This window comes from Thunnus maccoyii, chromosome 4 (genome assembly GCF_910596095.1).
Source record: "Thunnus maccoyii chromosome 4, fThuMac1.1, whole genome shotgun sequence".
Lineage (NCBI taxonomy): Eukaryota > Metazoa > Chordata > Actinopteri > Scombriformes > Scombridae > Thunnus > Thunnus maccoyii.
Window position 1 is genome coordinate 19,525,095 of NC_056536.1, and position 13,548 is coordinate 19,538,642.

The window sequence follows — 13,548 nt, forward strand, 5'->3', positions numbered from 1 at the left end:
TGTGGACAAAACACAGTAACTCCAAAATAAATAAACACTAAACAGACAGTTTGATAGTAACTCAATATTAACTATGCAAATAAATACTAACTCTAAATTAAACTAGGATCTTCCCCATTGAAATGTGTCATGAGACATGATATCTAATACCAAGGCTACTTGTCACAGAAAATACCATATCATATATGACTGCTATTTGCTTTTCCTCAGAACACAAAATCACTGGTACCAGGCTGGAAAATATCACAGCTGATGATCTGGAGAAGATGGGTATTGAGTAAGTGTGTCCTGATGTTAAACCAAGTTGTCTAAAAATGATATGGATGGATTATTTTGGATAAAAATCTTGGATAGAAGATAACGTGTGCAAGTTGTTTGTTTTTTTTTGTCTAGGAGACGTGGTGATCGCCTGAGAATCTGGCACATTATCAAGATAAAACTCTGGAAGATCCCAGACCAAAGCAAGGTAATATAGCATGTATCAGTAACTGTTCATCACACTACATTTCAGAGTTATGGAAATAGGAGATCTAAAATATAGAGGAGCTGAAAAGCATGAAGAATAAGCAGAAAGTGAGTGTGAAAGATGTCAGGATCAGTGCATTAACCTACATAATCACAAAATCAAGACTGTGTATGTTTAGAGTTGTTTTGAGATGTGGGAAACTGGACAAAATGAAAATGAGGAAGATCACAGTATGAAAAGTCTAATTTGCTGATCCCTCAGCAGAACTGGTTTTACTGGTACTGTTTTGGATAATAATTTCCCTGGGTGTGTCTAATGTTTGTTCTGTTGTGTTCTGCAAGGTGTTCAATGATTCCATCCATGGTCATATCAAGTTGCATCCGCTTCTCGTCAAAATCATTGACACACCTCAGTTCCAGAGACTACGAAACATCAAGCAGCTTGGAGGGGGTTATTTTGTTTTCCCTGGAGCATCCCACAACCGCTTTGAACACTCAATCGGGTATGTCATTATGTTTTCAGATAGACACAGTTATGTGTCTTAAGGTACTCATTCACAAGCCAAATAAAGGGACCACTGATTTGCAGTAAAGCATCAAATACAAACAATAAAACCAAAGTAAACTCATCGCATACCTTGGTAGAGGTACTGTATAACAATTTGGGGTTTTTTTTGCTGCTGTATGTGCTGGTACAGGGTGGCATGCTTAGCAGGACAGCTTGTACAAAATCTGAAAACAGAGCAGGAGGAACTCGACATCGATGACAGAGACATCCTTTGTGTGCAGATTGCTGGACTTTGCCATGACCTCGGTGAGTGATACACACCTTTCCATTGTTACATGTAGTAGTTTTTTTTAAATAGTTTTGAATTGCAAGGTGTGCTTACGAACAAAAATAACATTAGTTTTATAACTGCTGTTATGGATGTCATCATTGACTCATTCAATAAAAAGCAACTTTGGGCTGCACTCTTTGTAGATCTGATGAATATGTGCATTTCACAAGAGCACAAACCATTGATGTTCCCACACCTATCTATGCTCTAATTGACACAGCACAGCACTCCTACAAAACTCATGTCAAACATCTCGCTCAAAAACTAAAAATTTAAACTGGTTTCTTGTACTGGAACAGAGGTTGTTTCTCTTTTCAAAGCAGAAAACAATCTACCATACTGTGCACATTGGATTACGGTGATATCCTGTGTGCTCATGCTGCTGCCACCACCCTTTAACCTCTGGATACTATCTACCAGTGCCATTCCATTCATACAGCAGACAGCTATCACACTCACCACCATGAGTTATATGAAAAGTTCAGATGATTGTCACTGACATCCAGAAGGCATCTGTGTCTTCATTTATAAGACATTGATACCTGAATTACTGAGTAACATCTTTAGTTGAGCTCAGAGCTAATAACCATGACACAAGGTCACAGGGCAGGTTGGCTTTAAAAGTTCCTCACACAAACTCTGAATTGGGGAAGACCGGTTTCAGGTACTATGCACCTTATTACTGGAGTGAACTGCAAAACCGCTTGAAGTTAGAGACACTTGTTCCTCTGAGGGATTTTTTTAATATATATATATAATATAGCTGATATTCTTCAGAATGTTTGTGATTGTTTCAAGTAGTGTGTCTGTCAATGTGTATGATGATTGTTCTGTGATTGTGATGTGAATGAACCATCTTATTGTGATCCTTTGTATATGTAACATGTTCTCAGGTCTCTGTTGCAAAAGAGATGTTAATCTCAGTGAGATTTCCTGAATAAATAAAGCTAATAAAACTATCCGTGAACATGGCAAACATTTTTGACTTGCCAAAGCAACTTGCTCAAAGGCAAGTTCAAAAAGTCTGCTGTTGGAAAGAGGAGCGAGAGAGGACAATTGTTTTAATATACAATAACAATACACACTTTCAGATAGTCTCTCTTGGATGATTTCAGACACTTATTCATCATTGTCATTTTGAGTTGTCAGTGACACATAACTTTATGTTATTTTAATTTTACACACTTTCAGACAGTCTCTCTTGGAAGGCATTCATAGTGTTACTTGTCTGCACACACAAAGAGTGACAGATTGTTGTGTAAAGAATGAAAAGAGAGACCTTGGCACCCTCGTTTACTCATTCACTACTACATACTATATAATACACTCAGTAGTATCTTCTGTAGCGAGTAGGGAATCATGATTTCAGACACTTATTCATCATCATCATTTTGAGTTGTCAGAGCAGAGAGGCAGAAATAACATCACTTTGTTGATTTTAATCATTTTGTTCATATTAGCTCAAAGATTCATAGTCACTGAGTATGTAGTTGTTGACTTTTTGTCTAACATATGCAACTGCATCAATGTTCAAATGCACTTCCAGTGCTTATAACAGTAAGTGAACATACCACTATTCATACTGCTGTGACCTTCAGCGCTCATTCTGAAGGTCTTCTGTTCATTCAGTGGTACATTTAGTCTGTTATAACTATGTTTAGTTCAGTACAAAACTAGGCCTATACAAGAACAATTTATAAGCTTATGAGCTCAATAGTCTACTACAAATAACACAATCATTAACTTATATTTATTTTATCAACATCTAGGACATGGACCCTTTTCTCATCTGTTTGATGGAATGTTCATCCCCAAAGTACGTCCAGGTCTGAAGTGGAAGGTAAGAAACAATTAAACTTTTTCTGTTGTGTGTGAGATAATATAACCAACTACAAAAATAAATCATACATTAAAAATACACAGCCATAGACAGAAATACCAATCTCTATACCACCACCACTGCTTATATGCTAAACACAAAACTACATCCAGCAGCCAGCTAGTTGGAGGAATGATTACAGCAAGCAAAACCTCTTTCAATGTACATTTGGTCACATGACTATTAACAACCCTTTAACAACATCTTTTGGTGCCTTGGTGTTTGTATTTGCACAGATAATATGATTATCTGTCTAAATAATACAGTAAGAAGGGCACAAAGTTATCACTGCCAGTGCAGCAGTGTAGTAATGTCAACTAACATGACAAAAGAAATATGTGCATGTCTGTTTCTCTTAAAATAAACAGTTTGACAACCATCAACACAGATCCATCAAACTTAATTTTTTAAAGTTGTTGTTCGGACACTCAATTCAGGTCACCTGAGGAGTGAGGAGACATGACAACAAGGTAATAACAAGCATCTCTGGTCCACCACCAAGCCACTTTGTCAGTTTTACTGCATCACTTCCTGGCAAATTTGCCCTCATTTGCATAAAAATGAAATTTTTCAACTTTCGACCTGCCTTGTGAAGCGATTTGCTTGTGTCCCATAGAAAATAAATGTGGGGTGAATGTCATGTCGCACCACCTTCACTTATCAAATGCCACTGATATCACTATTCACCTGCTTTTAGTGCCATCACGCATCACTAATCACATGTGATCTACAAGAACTATCAATATGGCTGTAATTAGTATAGTTAATGGGTTGGGGAGTCAATGGTGGTTTTCCAGCTTGAGGCATGTTTTCGAATTGTTTTATTGATTTGAGTCCAGTAGTCCAATCTATCCCTCTATTTTTTGAGTTTATTATTAATTATTATTCAAATTATGCAACTTTTATTTTAAATGTTTCTTTTATTTACAGATCTATTTTAACATAATGACTGTAGGTTTTTTTGTACTTTTGTAACCTAGTGAATTTATATAGGTAATACATTTGCTCCACTGTGAGCTGGACAGCTAAAGGTTATTGATTCATTCCTTGCATGGGTCATAGCTTTTCACTGTTTTCATGATTTGAGTTTAGTAGTCCAATCTTTCCCCTTTCTCAGTCACAATATGTAATTATGCAAACACTTTTCATTCATTTCAATAGTTAATTTTCAGGTAAGCAGTTAATGTGTAAAGTTCACCAGTGTTTAACCTGCTGTTAAACTAATTAAATCAGTTTTGTAAAATAATCTTCATTGTGTCATTCACAATAACTGTCACGTCACTGTGACATGTCCTCAGTTCAATGGCTTTCATAACCAAAGAGTCCTCCATCTCCTCCTCCTCTCACTCTCAAGTCCAGGGGTTTGGACACTGGGCATCTTTCCCACCTCCAGAGGTGGAGGACTCTTTTAGTGAGAGAGCCACACTGAATGACACACTGAATATTATTTTACTAAACTGATTTAATTAAAGTTTAACAGCAAGTTAAACACAGGTGAACTCTCATTTTACAAATGTCTGACACACATTTAACAGCTTACAGTACAACAAACAAAAAACTACAGTCATTATGTTAAAATAGCCCTGAAAATGAAACATTGGTGGAAAAAAAGTCTTTGCATAATTTTATAGTGTAACTCAAAAAAGGATATATTGGGCTACTATTGAGCTATTCACATATAGTGACACTATTTCTTGTGTTCTTTCACCTTGAAACAGCGAGTGTGTATCATCACATTAATAGCCTATATGAATATGTCTTAATGTGTGTATGTTGCAGCATGAGACTGCCTCTCGAGAGATGTTTGACTACCTGGTGGATGATAATGATCTGAAGCCAGTGATGGAGCAATACGGCCTGAAGCTGCCTGAGGACCAGACTTTCATCACAGAGATGTTTGCAGGACCTCTGGACACTAATGCAGCTCAAGGCCAGACGGTACCTGCCAGTGTGAAATTGTGTGTAATCAGTCAGTATCCTTTTACAGCAGCCAACGTCTGATGCCATTGTTGTGCCATCGTCTTCACAGTGGCCGTATAAAGGCCGACCAGAGGACAAGTCCTTCCTCTATGAAATCGTGGCCAACAAAAGAAATGGCATTGATGTGGACAAGTTTGACTACTTTGCCAGGTGAGGTTTGTTAAACAGCAACTGTAGGATAATTAACTTTTTCCCTTTAGAGTTATGAACTACAATGTTATTTAATTACTACAATTACATTATCCTCATGATTATTTTAACAATGTTTGGCATTCCCCAGCATAGTATTGTTGTTTTAACTTAATAGGCTCATCTTCACATTTTCAGGGACTGCCACCACCTGGGCATCCAGAACAACTTTGACCATCAACGCTTCATCATGTTTGCCAGGGTGTGTGATGTGGAAGGGCAGAAGCACATCTGTGTTAGAGACAAGGTGCTGAAACTTTTACTGCTGCTTTTTTTTTTTTAATCAGATTTTTTGAAACAGCAAAATAGCAAAGATGAATTGTGACAAAACTAAAAGCGATACTCTCAACAGGAGGTGGGCAATCTGTATGACATGTTCTACACAAGGATCAGTCTCCACAGAAGAGCCTACCAGCACAAAGTGAAAAATATCATAGAAGCTATGTGAGTACCTACCCATCCCATGTTGGTACTCAACATGTTAACATGTTGCTTGTTCACCTGTCTGATGAGGAGCTTATTTACTTTGCTTCATGATTTACCCTTTTGTATAGCATGCTGCAAAATGTTCTCAAAAGTGACAATATGTTGTGTTTATCCAGGATCACAGAGGCCTTTGTAAAAGCAGATGGGCACATCAAAATTAAAGGCAAAGATGGGAAGAAGTTCACTCTCTCCACAGCCATAGATGACATGGAGGCCTACACCAAGCTGACAGGTTTGTAGAGATCACTGTGTGCTGTTAGCTTGTGTTTTTGGAACATCAAGAGAAAAGGAAAAGAGCACCACCTTTATAATGTTTAAAAAAATACTACATACACATCTTTTAAAACATGCAACATTGTCAGTCAATATTATCACAAAGTCTTTGAAGATTCTATAATACGTTAAGTAATTTCAGTGCTGGATGATCAGTCACTTACCTGCCTGGTGGTATCAATGGATGCTTTAAGTCTTCTAATTCAGCTCACTGTGTGCTATTAGCTTATGTTTTTAGAACATCAAGAGAAAAGGAAAAGAGCACCACCTTTATAATGTTTAAAAGAATACTATATACGCATCTTTTAAAACATGCAACATTGTCAGACTGCTGTCAGTATTATTCTTATTTTGAAGACTCTGAAGTACTTTAAGGAATATCAGTGCTGGATGATCAGTTACAGCACACAAAGAGACAAAATATTACAACTGTGGCAGAAACATCATATGCATACTGGCTGCTGAGGAATTATGTATCAAAACCTATGCTATAGATATCTACAGCGAGACTCCAATTATCCACTTGCATTGACCACATGTCCAGCCTTACTTACTTACTAAGCACTTTAGCTGTTCAGTTACAACAATATCATCTTAGCTTGCTAGTTAACAACTAATTATAAACTAACACAAACACATGGATGAATTGTATTTCTGACAAATGAGCTAAATAATATCACCCTGATGGCTTCAGTCTCGCTGCTCTAAAAGGTCATCTTCAATACAATCCATGTAGAAGTCATGGAAATAAAGAAAGCTCATTGTTTTTGTGTTGTAGCGTAGAGCTAGTTAGTCCTTAAGTATGATAAGAAAAACGTAAGACCAGACTGTTGTCTTGGTCTAACATAACCCTTTTTAGCTAACATACTAACAGTAACAATAATTCTAACAGTGAACAACAACAAAAAAACATAACCCAACAAGATAACGTAGTTAGCTAATGCAATGCTCTTTGGCCTTGGAAGTAACCATAGATATTTACAATATCGATGCCATGTTCCAGGCTGTGGGATATGTTTCAGTTGCCGTCATATTTATCTGGTCTTCTGGTCACTCTCTGCAGAAAAGGATACCAGAATTTTGTGCTGCATTTGAATTTTCTAAAGAAAGAACTGCTGCCCTTACTGCCCTGCTGCTTGCTCTGTGTGTGTGTGTGTAAATATGAATATTGAAACAAAATGCTATGCATGTTATGGCATATTTGACATGCACCGACATTTGACATTTTTAATAGTTATATCTATTTAAAACATATTCAGTCTCTATTCTAAATATAATAAATGGTCAACTGAGAGTAGAAGCAACTTGCTGAAGTTTCAAAGGCATCTGATTTTGATGATGTTTGTAAAATGAAAAATAATTACTCCAGATCCCATAAATTTAAGAGCTGTAATGAGTACAGATTGAGCTGCCTGCTTTTATAAATCAAGTTTAAATCTAATTAATTTTGTAATCTTTGTAATTGTTTTTTTCACATTTAAGAACAAATTAATGAAGTAATGTTTATCACATACTTATATAGCTTAGTTTTGTGACTTATGCCTCTCAGTTTACTGTCAATTATTTATTTGAGAAGCACTAAAATTTAATTTGTGACCTTGACTTTGGTTTGTTTTAACTGACGGATCTTCTGCTCTGTTTCTCTGTTTGTCCTGTAGATTCTGTGTTCGAAAAAATACTCAACCCCTCCTCCTCAGAGCTGGCTGAGGCGAGGAAGATTCTGGAAAAGATCATCTCTCGACAACTCTACAAGTTTCTGGGCCAAACAAAGGCCAAAAGGCTGCCAGAGGGAGGGGCTGTGCAAAATAGAAGAAATGATGAGAGATTCATTGATGTCACCGAGGTGTTCACCATGTCTTTGTGTGCCTGCATCGTATTACACTTCTGCTTGATGTGGACTAAAACACAGCCTATTCCTGTCAGTCCTAGAAATTGAATTTAGAGGATGTGATAGCAGCGTGAGCATAATTATGGGGTCAAATGTCACTTGTCACACTACTAACGCCATGTCTACACAGAAAGTATTTCAGCTGCCTTTCTATTTACTCCCATTAAAATCAAAGCATATCTGTTCCGTCAGACGTGCATGAGATGGACAAATGAACAACACAGTTGAAACGCTTTCAGTATTGAATTCGGTTCAATCATGGCTCATAAATACTCTGCATAGCCGCTGGGGCTCAAGAGGTAGAGCAAGTTTGAGATTAATTCTCAGACTCTTCCTGTCCATATGTTGATGTGTCCTTGAGCAAGACACTGAACCCCAAGTTGTTCCTGACAGGCAGGTCAGCGCCTTACATGGCAGCTTTGCCACCACTGGTGTGTTTGTATGTGTGTATGAACAGTAAGGCACTTTGGCCTTTAAGGTAGTAAAGCACAGCCTATTTACATGTTAACATGTACATGTCATTCTCAAGGTGCGGTGCTGATAAAATGATTCTTTTATTAAAGCAACATCATCTGGCAAAATCAACTTAAGTATACGTTAATGTGGGCGTGCTCTGAACTGTTTGCTGTCAAGATGAAATGAGTCAAATCTATTGTCCTTCATACTTTTCTCCTCTCTCAGGAGATAATTTCCACTTGGAAAGAGGAACTGGCTCAAGCCGTCCCTGATGCTCAGGATGGGCTGAACCCAGAGGACTTTGAAATTATTGTAAGTTTTCAAGTCTAATTACTTTCACTTCAATTTTCTTCAAATATTGGGTTTAGTTGATTATCATTTGATTTGTATCATGTTGCCTACCTCTGTTGTGGCATAATTTAATTAAATTGCCAAATTTTAAAAACAGGCTTCTCTCTCATCCTTCTCTTTTAGAAAGTCACTATAAACTATGGGAAGAAGGACCAGAATCCTGTTGATGATGTATATTTCTACAGCAAAAATGATCATACTAGAGCTTTCCAGATCCCTCAAGAACAGGTTGGATATAAAGCACTGACAGCAAGAATTTGAATCCTCTGTTTGTTTCTTGTGTGTTCATTCATTTTTCTTAAATGTATGCTACTGTCTTTCCTGTCAGATGTCTGAGCTGCGCCCAACATGCTTTTCTGAGATGTTGATTATGGTTTACTGCAAGAGGACTGATGACAAGAGTCTGGAGGCTGCCAAGAAGCACTTTTCCCAGTGGTGCACAAATAAGGGCTTTCAGGTAATATTTAGATGTTAAAAAGCATAGAAATGTCAAAGGCTGCAGTGTATTAGTAACGGCAGTGTCAGCTGACAGAAAGTTACCCATTAACACAATAGCCAGGTGCCTACTGGAACAATGAATCAGGTTTTGTAATCCCTGTTCATTCTGACCGATAGAAGATCCCAAATGTGCTTCTAATGACAAGTCAAGTCAATTTTATTTATAAAGTACATTTAAAAACATTCTGTGTTTATAAATTTCATTTCATGTGCAGGAAATGGTGTATGCATGGTTTTTGTGTGTATGCATTGTTTATGCATCTGACCTCCAGAGTATACAGTAGTCGACTGTATCAAAAGCAGCAGAAAGGTCCAATAACATTAAAACAGAAACGTTTCCACCATCTAAGGACAGCAGTAAGTTATTTGTTAATCTTAGCAGAGCGGACTCAGTACTGTGGTGCATCCTGAAATCTGACTAGAATTTGTCTAAAATGTTGTTCCTCTGTTAAAAAAAGAAGAAGAAAAAAAAGAAAACTTTTTCCAGAGCTTTTCAGAGAGAACACAATTTTGAGATTGGGTGGAAGTTATTAAGTGTAGTTGGATCTAATTTGTTTTTTTGATTAGAGGTTGAATGACAGCATGCTTGAAGGAGAGTGGGATGTAACCATTAACTAGGGATGAGTTTATTATGGATAAAATACTGGGCCCAACTGTATCAAACATTTGCTTAAGGAGATGAGGTGGAATTATAACCAGCGGGCAAGTAGTGGGATTCATCTGTGAAATAATGAGGGAGGGAAGAAAGAGAAATGGGTTCAAAATGATTAAAAATTGCAGGTTGTTTGATTAAATCAGAGGGATCATGGAAAAGAGTTAAGATGTGAGACCTTATAATGTCAATTTTAGTGATAAAGAATTGTAAGAAATTTGCACAGGTTTCAGGAGATACCTCAGGACAATTTATGGCTGTAAGATTAAGAATTGTACTTATTGTCTTTACTAAGATCTTTTTTAATTTTTTAAAATGATGTCTGAAAAATATTTTACTCTTTTAGCCTTGATACCACGCTGAGATTTGGGATTTTGGTTGAGGTGTGAGGAGGCAAAAACAATGGGCCTACGGTCTGATAAAACGCCACAGTATTAAAAGATCAGATTTTGTTACTGAAATAGACAATAGATCAGAAAATTCAGAGATAAAAGTATTGTTAAATTGTAAATGAATGCACAGGGTACTGGACTTGACATGTCAATCCTGCACAGTAGCAATTCAAAGGTTAGATATTTTTCATAAATAACAGAGGACAAAATCCTCAGTCTTCATTTTGAGCAAATATGTAAAAGTTCTATTACTCTCTGACCTTGGATCTGTTGTTAGTGCAGTCTATAGTGCCCTGGCTCAGTTGTGATGAACTGCATCTCTCTGAGTGCACTCTGCACTGCTCTTGTTAATACTGATGTTTTTGTCCTTGTTCTCTTCAAATGCAGGTTGGAGACACAGTAGGACTGTAGCTCATCACTAATGGCTAAAACAATGAAGCTGAAGATGGTGGTAGCAAGCTGTAAAGCACAACCTACATGTGTAATAATGAGTAATTTAATATGAACATTTAATTTCAGGTTTAGGGATTTCAAACATTTAGTGGTATTTGGTTTTAACGTGAATGATATGAATTGATGTGGAAATCTGATTATTATTTTGACTTTGGATGACTTTTGATCAGAGGCAGTTTTGGTGGTTGTTTTTAGTTATTTTATTGTAGCTTTCTTCACTTTCAGCATTTATTGTCACTTATTTACTGTTTTTAAATGTCTCCATTATGGTGGTTTTATATATATTATTTTATATTATATCTATCTATATGAAATAAGAATTGAATAATGTGTGATAAATCACTTATTACTGTTATAATTACATCATATATCACCAATTTTACTACTACTTATTCTATGTAGCTCAACCTGCATGTTACTTTCATCAATGTTATCTATATCAACTATAATTCTATTGAGACAGGTTGATAACAGATTGCACTATTTGAAATAAAACTGTCTTTCTCTCTGTTGTGTGTCCTTGTGTAGTTCAATTTCTTTCAACACCATGGGGAATCTTTTTTTTTTTAAATGTGCTCCAAAAAATGCTTTAACTTTTATGTTAAATTTTATGTTAAAATATAGTTTCTAGTAGGTAATATGGGAACCCAAAAGTTACGTTTTTTTTTTAAAAAAAAATCTTACATTCACAAGATAATGTCTTGTGGCATGACTTATGGTCTTGTCATTTAAGATAATAACTAGTATTCATATGGAATCTAATAATGGTCATTTGAGCTTGTGAAATGGTTTGTGAAAGTGTAATAAAGTTTTGCAGCTGTAGAAGTATTTTGTGTACGTGTAGTTAAAATTTGTGCAAGATTTTTTTCAACAGTGAAGTTTCACAAAGTCTAAGAGACAAACACACAAATTTCCTACCTGTGGGTGTGACACTGAAGTTGCAACTACAAACTGCAAGTTACGAGTACGAATTTCAACCGTTTTTGACGTGTGAATCCGATTGGTCAAATGCAGAGTCAATCTGTCCAATCAGGGGGCAGATGGTTCTGTTGCATTCATGCCCCTGCAGGTCTTGAAAGATAGACGATGGTGCGAGCTCTCCTGCAACCCAGGTGGGTTTAATTGTACTTGAGGATGCTGTAAATATTAATGGTAAATATTTCAATGTGTTGTGTATTTAGCTTGTAGTTAGTTCGCTGTTATTTTAAGGCAACGCAGTTGTCCAAAATGTATATTTTCATGTTCAGAAGGGCCGCTTTATGTACTCAGAATAGAACAGTAATGTAGCTTTTTGTTAGCAAATGTCTGCCAGCATAACCAAAGTAGCCGCTGGCAGGAATTTTTCAAACTGAAGGCAAACCACCTATGATGACGTACCGTAATTACACATAATTAGACTAATTAACACTAGTACACTCCTTAGTATTTACAATTTGGTAGATTTAGGACAATCTAGCTCCTGTGGGATTACAGAAGCTTCATTGCAAATGTGAAGATAGTATCAGGTTTATATTGGCTTGCTTACTAAGATGAAGTTAACATTAGCTATTAGCTTAGTTAAGGTTGATGATAACAGTAAGCCAGTAAATTTGCAGAAAAGTTGATTATGTTTTCTGTACTGCAATTGGTTTGCATTTTAATCTTATTCTGTTTGTTGGCACAGGGAGAGCTGATGGTGGCTGTGGCTGCTTCTACGAGCTGACGGTCCAGTGGAAGTGTGAGCAGTTGACAGGAAACAGGCAGAGGGTGTCAATGAGCCTGGCGCTGAGGATCCTGCTCGGTGTGTTGGTCAGAAATGAAGGGAAATACCGACAACTGTGGACAGGAAATGCTACAACCAATGACTAGAGACAATTTCAACGCTGCTGTGTATGGAGGCTCACATATTGCAGGAGGGAGTATTGCACAGAGGATCAGGAGCTGTTGTGGAGAATCTGATATCCAGAGTGTCACAGAAAGCACAGTTTCATCTGTATGAGGATGTAGCTTTCATTTCAATTTTTGTTAAATGTTAAAGACAAATGAGACAGCAACTGTCTGTGCTAGACAACTTTACATTGTTTATCTTACAAATGTAAATCCTTTTTTAGAACAAAAGTCCCTACTTTCTGTCCTTTCTTTTTTGTTTGAGTGAATTTAGGCTCACCACCTCAGTTTCAACCTTCAAGTCCCTTCTTAAAACACACTTATTCAGGCTTTTTCCTGTTCTCAATCTGTACTCTGCTGTTAGCTTATTTTTTGTTTATTGTGGTTGGATTTTGAGTGGTTTTGTTAATTTTGTTTTGTTTTTATTTCATTCTACATTTTATATAAGCATTGAGTGTTCCAATGCTCTGTGAAGAACTTAGTAACTATTGTTTTGAAAAGTGCTATACAAATAAAGTTATTATTATTATTATTGTTGTTGTTGTTGTTGTTGTTGTTGTTGTTGTTGTTGTTGTTGTTGTTGTTGTTGTTGTTGTTGTTGTTAAATCCCTGATCTGTGTGTTCCCTTGTTAAAAAGTTGAAATGTTTAATTATAACAATCCTGGATAGAATGAAGAGTGTAAAAAGTAAGTTACTAATATGACTGTATGTGATGGTTTCTCTGCATCATCTGGTCATTAATAGATTGATTTGTGTTTGAGTAGCTAACATAGACATGACAGTAAAAAGAGATTTGTTAGTTTGGTAGTTTATTTGTGTAATGTTACCCTGTCAGGAGGTGAGAAATCACTTTATTTGTACCATTTTACCATACTAAGTAT

The 13,548-nt window shown here is 36.5% G+C and overlaps 1 protein-coding gene across 1 annotated transcript; it reads left to right on the forward strand.

Annotated features, from left to right (window-relative positions):
- Positions 1-138: 138 nt before the first annotated feature.
- LOC121896327 (deoxynucleoside triphosphate triphosphohydrolase SAMHD1-like) lies at positions 139-11,063 on the forward strand. The gene is made up of 15 exons (XM_042410140.1): positions 139-277; positions 394-466; positions 808-968; positions 1,164-1,279; positions 3,074-3,144; positions 4,963-5,121; positions 5,213-5,313; positions 5,491-5,599; positions 5,705-5,796; positions 5,955-6,070; positions 7,770-7,954; positions 8,681-8,767; positions 8,930-9,034; positions 9,135-9,263; positions 10,736-11,063. The coding sequence occupies exons 1-15, from the start codon at positions 186-188 to the stop codon at positions 10,757-10,759; spliced, it is 1,620 nt and encodes a 539-aa protein (XP_042266074.1). The 5' UTR covers positions 139-185; the 3' UTR covers positions 10,760-11,063.
- Positions 11,064-13,548: the final 2,485 nt, after the last annotated feature.

Coding starts and splice junctions, on each gene's coding strand:
- LOC121896327 (XM_042410140.1), top strand. CDS start 186: ATGACTGCTATTTGCTTTTCCTCAGAACACAAAATCACTGGTACCAGG. Junction 9,035..9,134: donor TCCAGATCCCTCAAGAACAG/GTTGGATATAAA, acceptor CTTTCCTGTCAG/ATGTCTGAGCTGCGCCCAAC. Junction 9,264..10,735: donor GCACAAATAAGGGCTTTCAG/GTAATATTTAGA, acceptor CTTCAAATGCAG/GTTGGAGACACAGTAGGACT.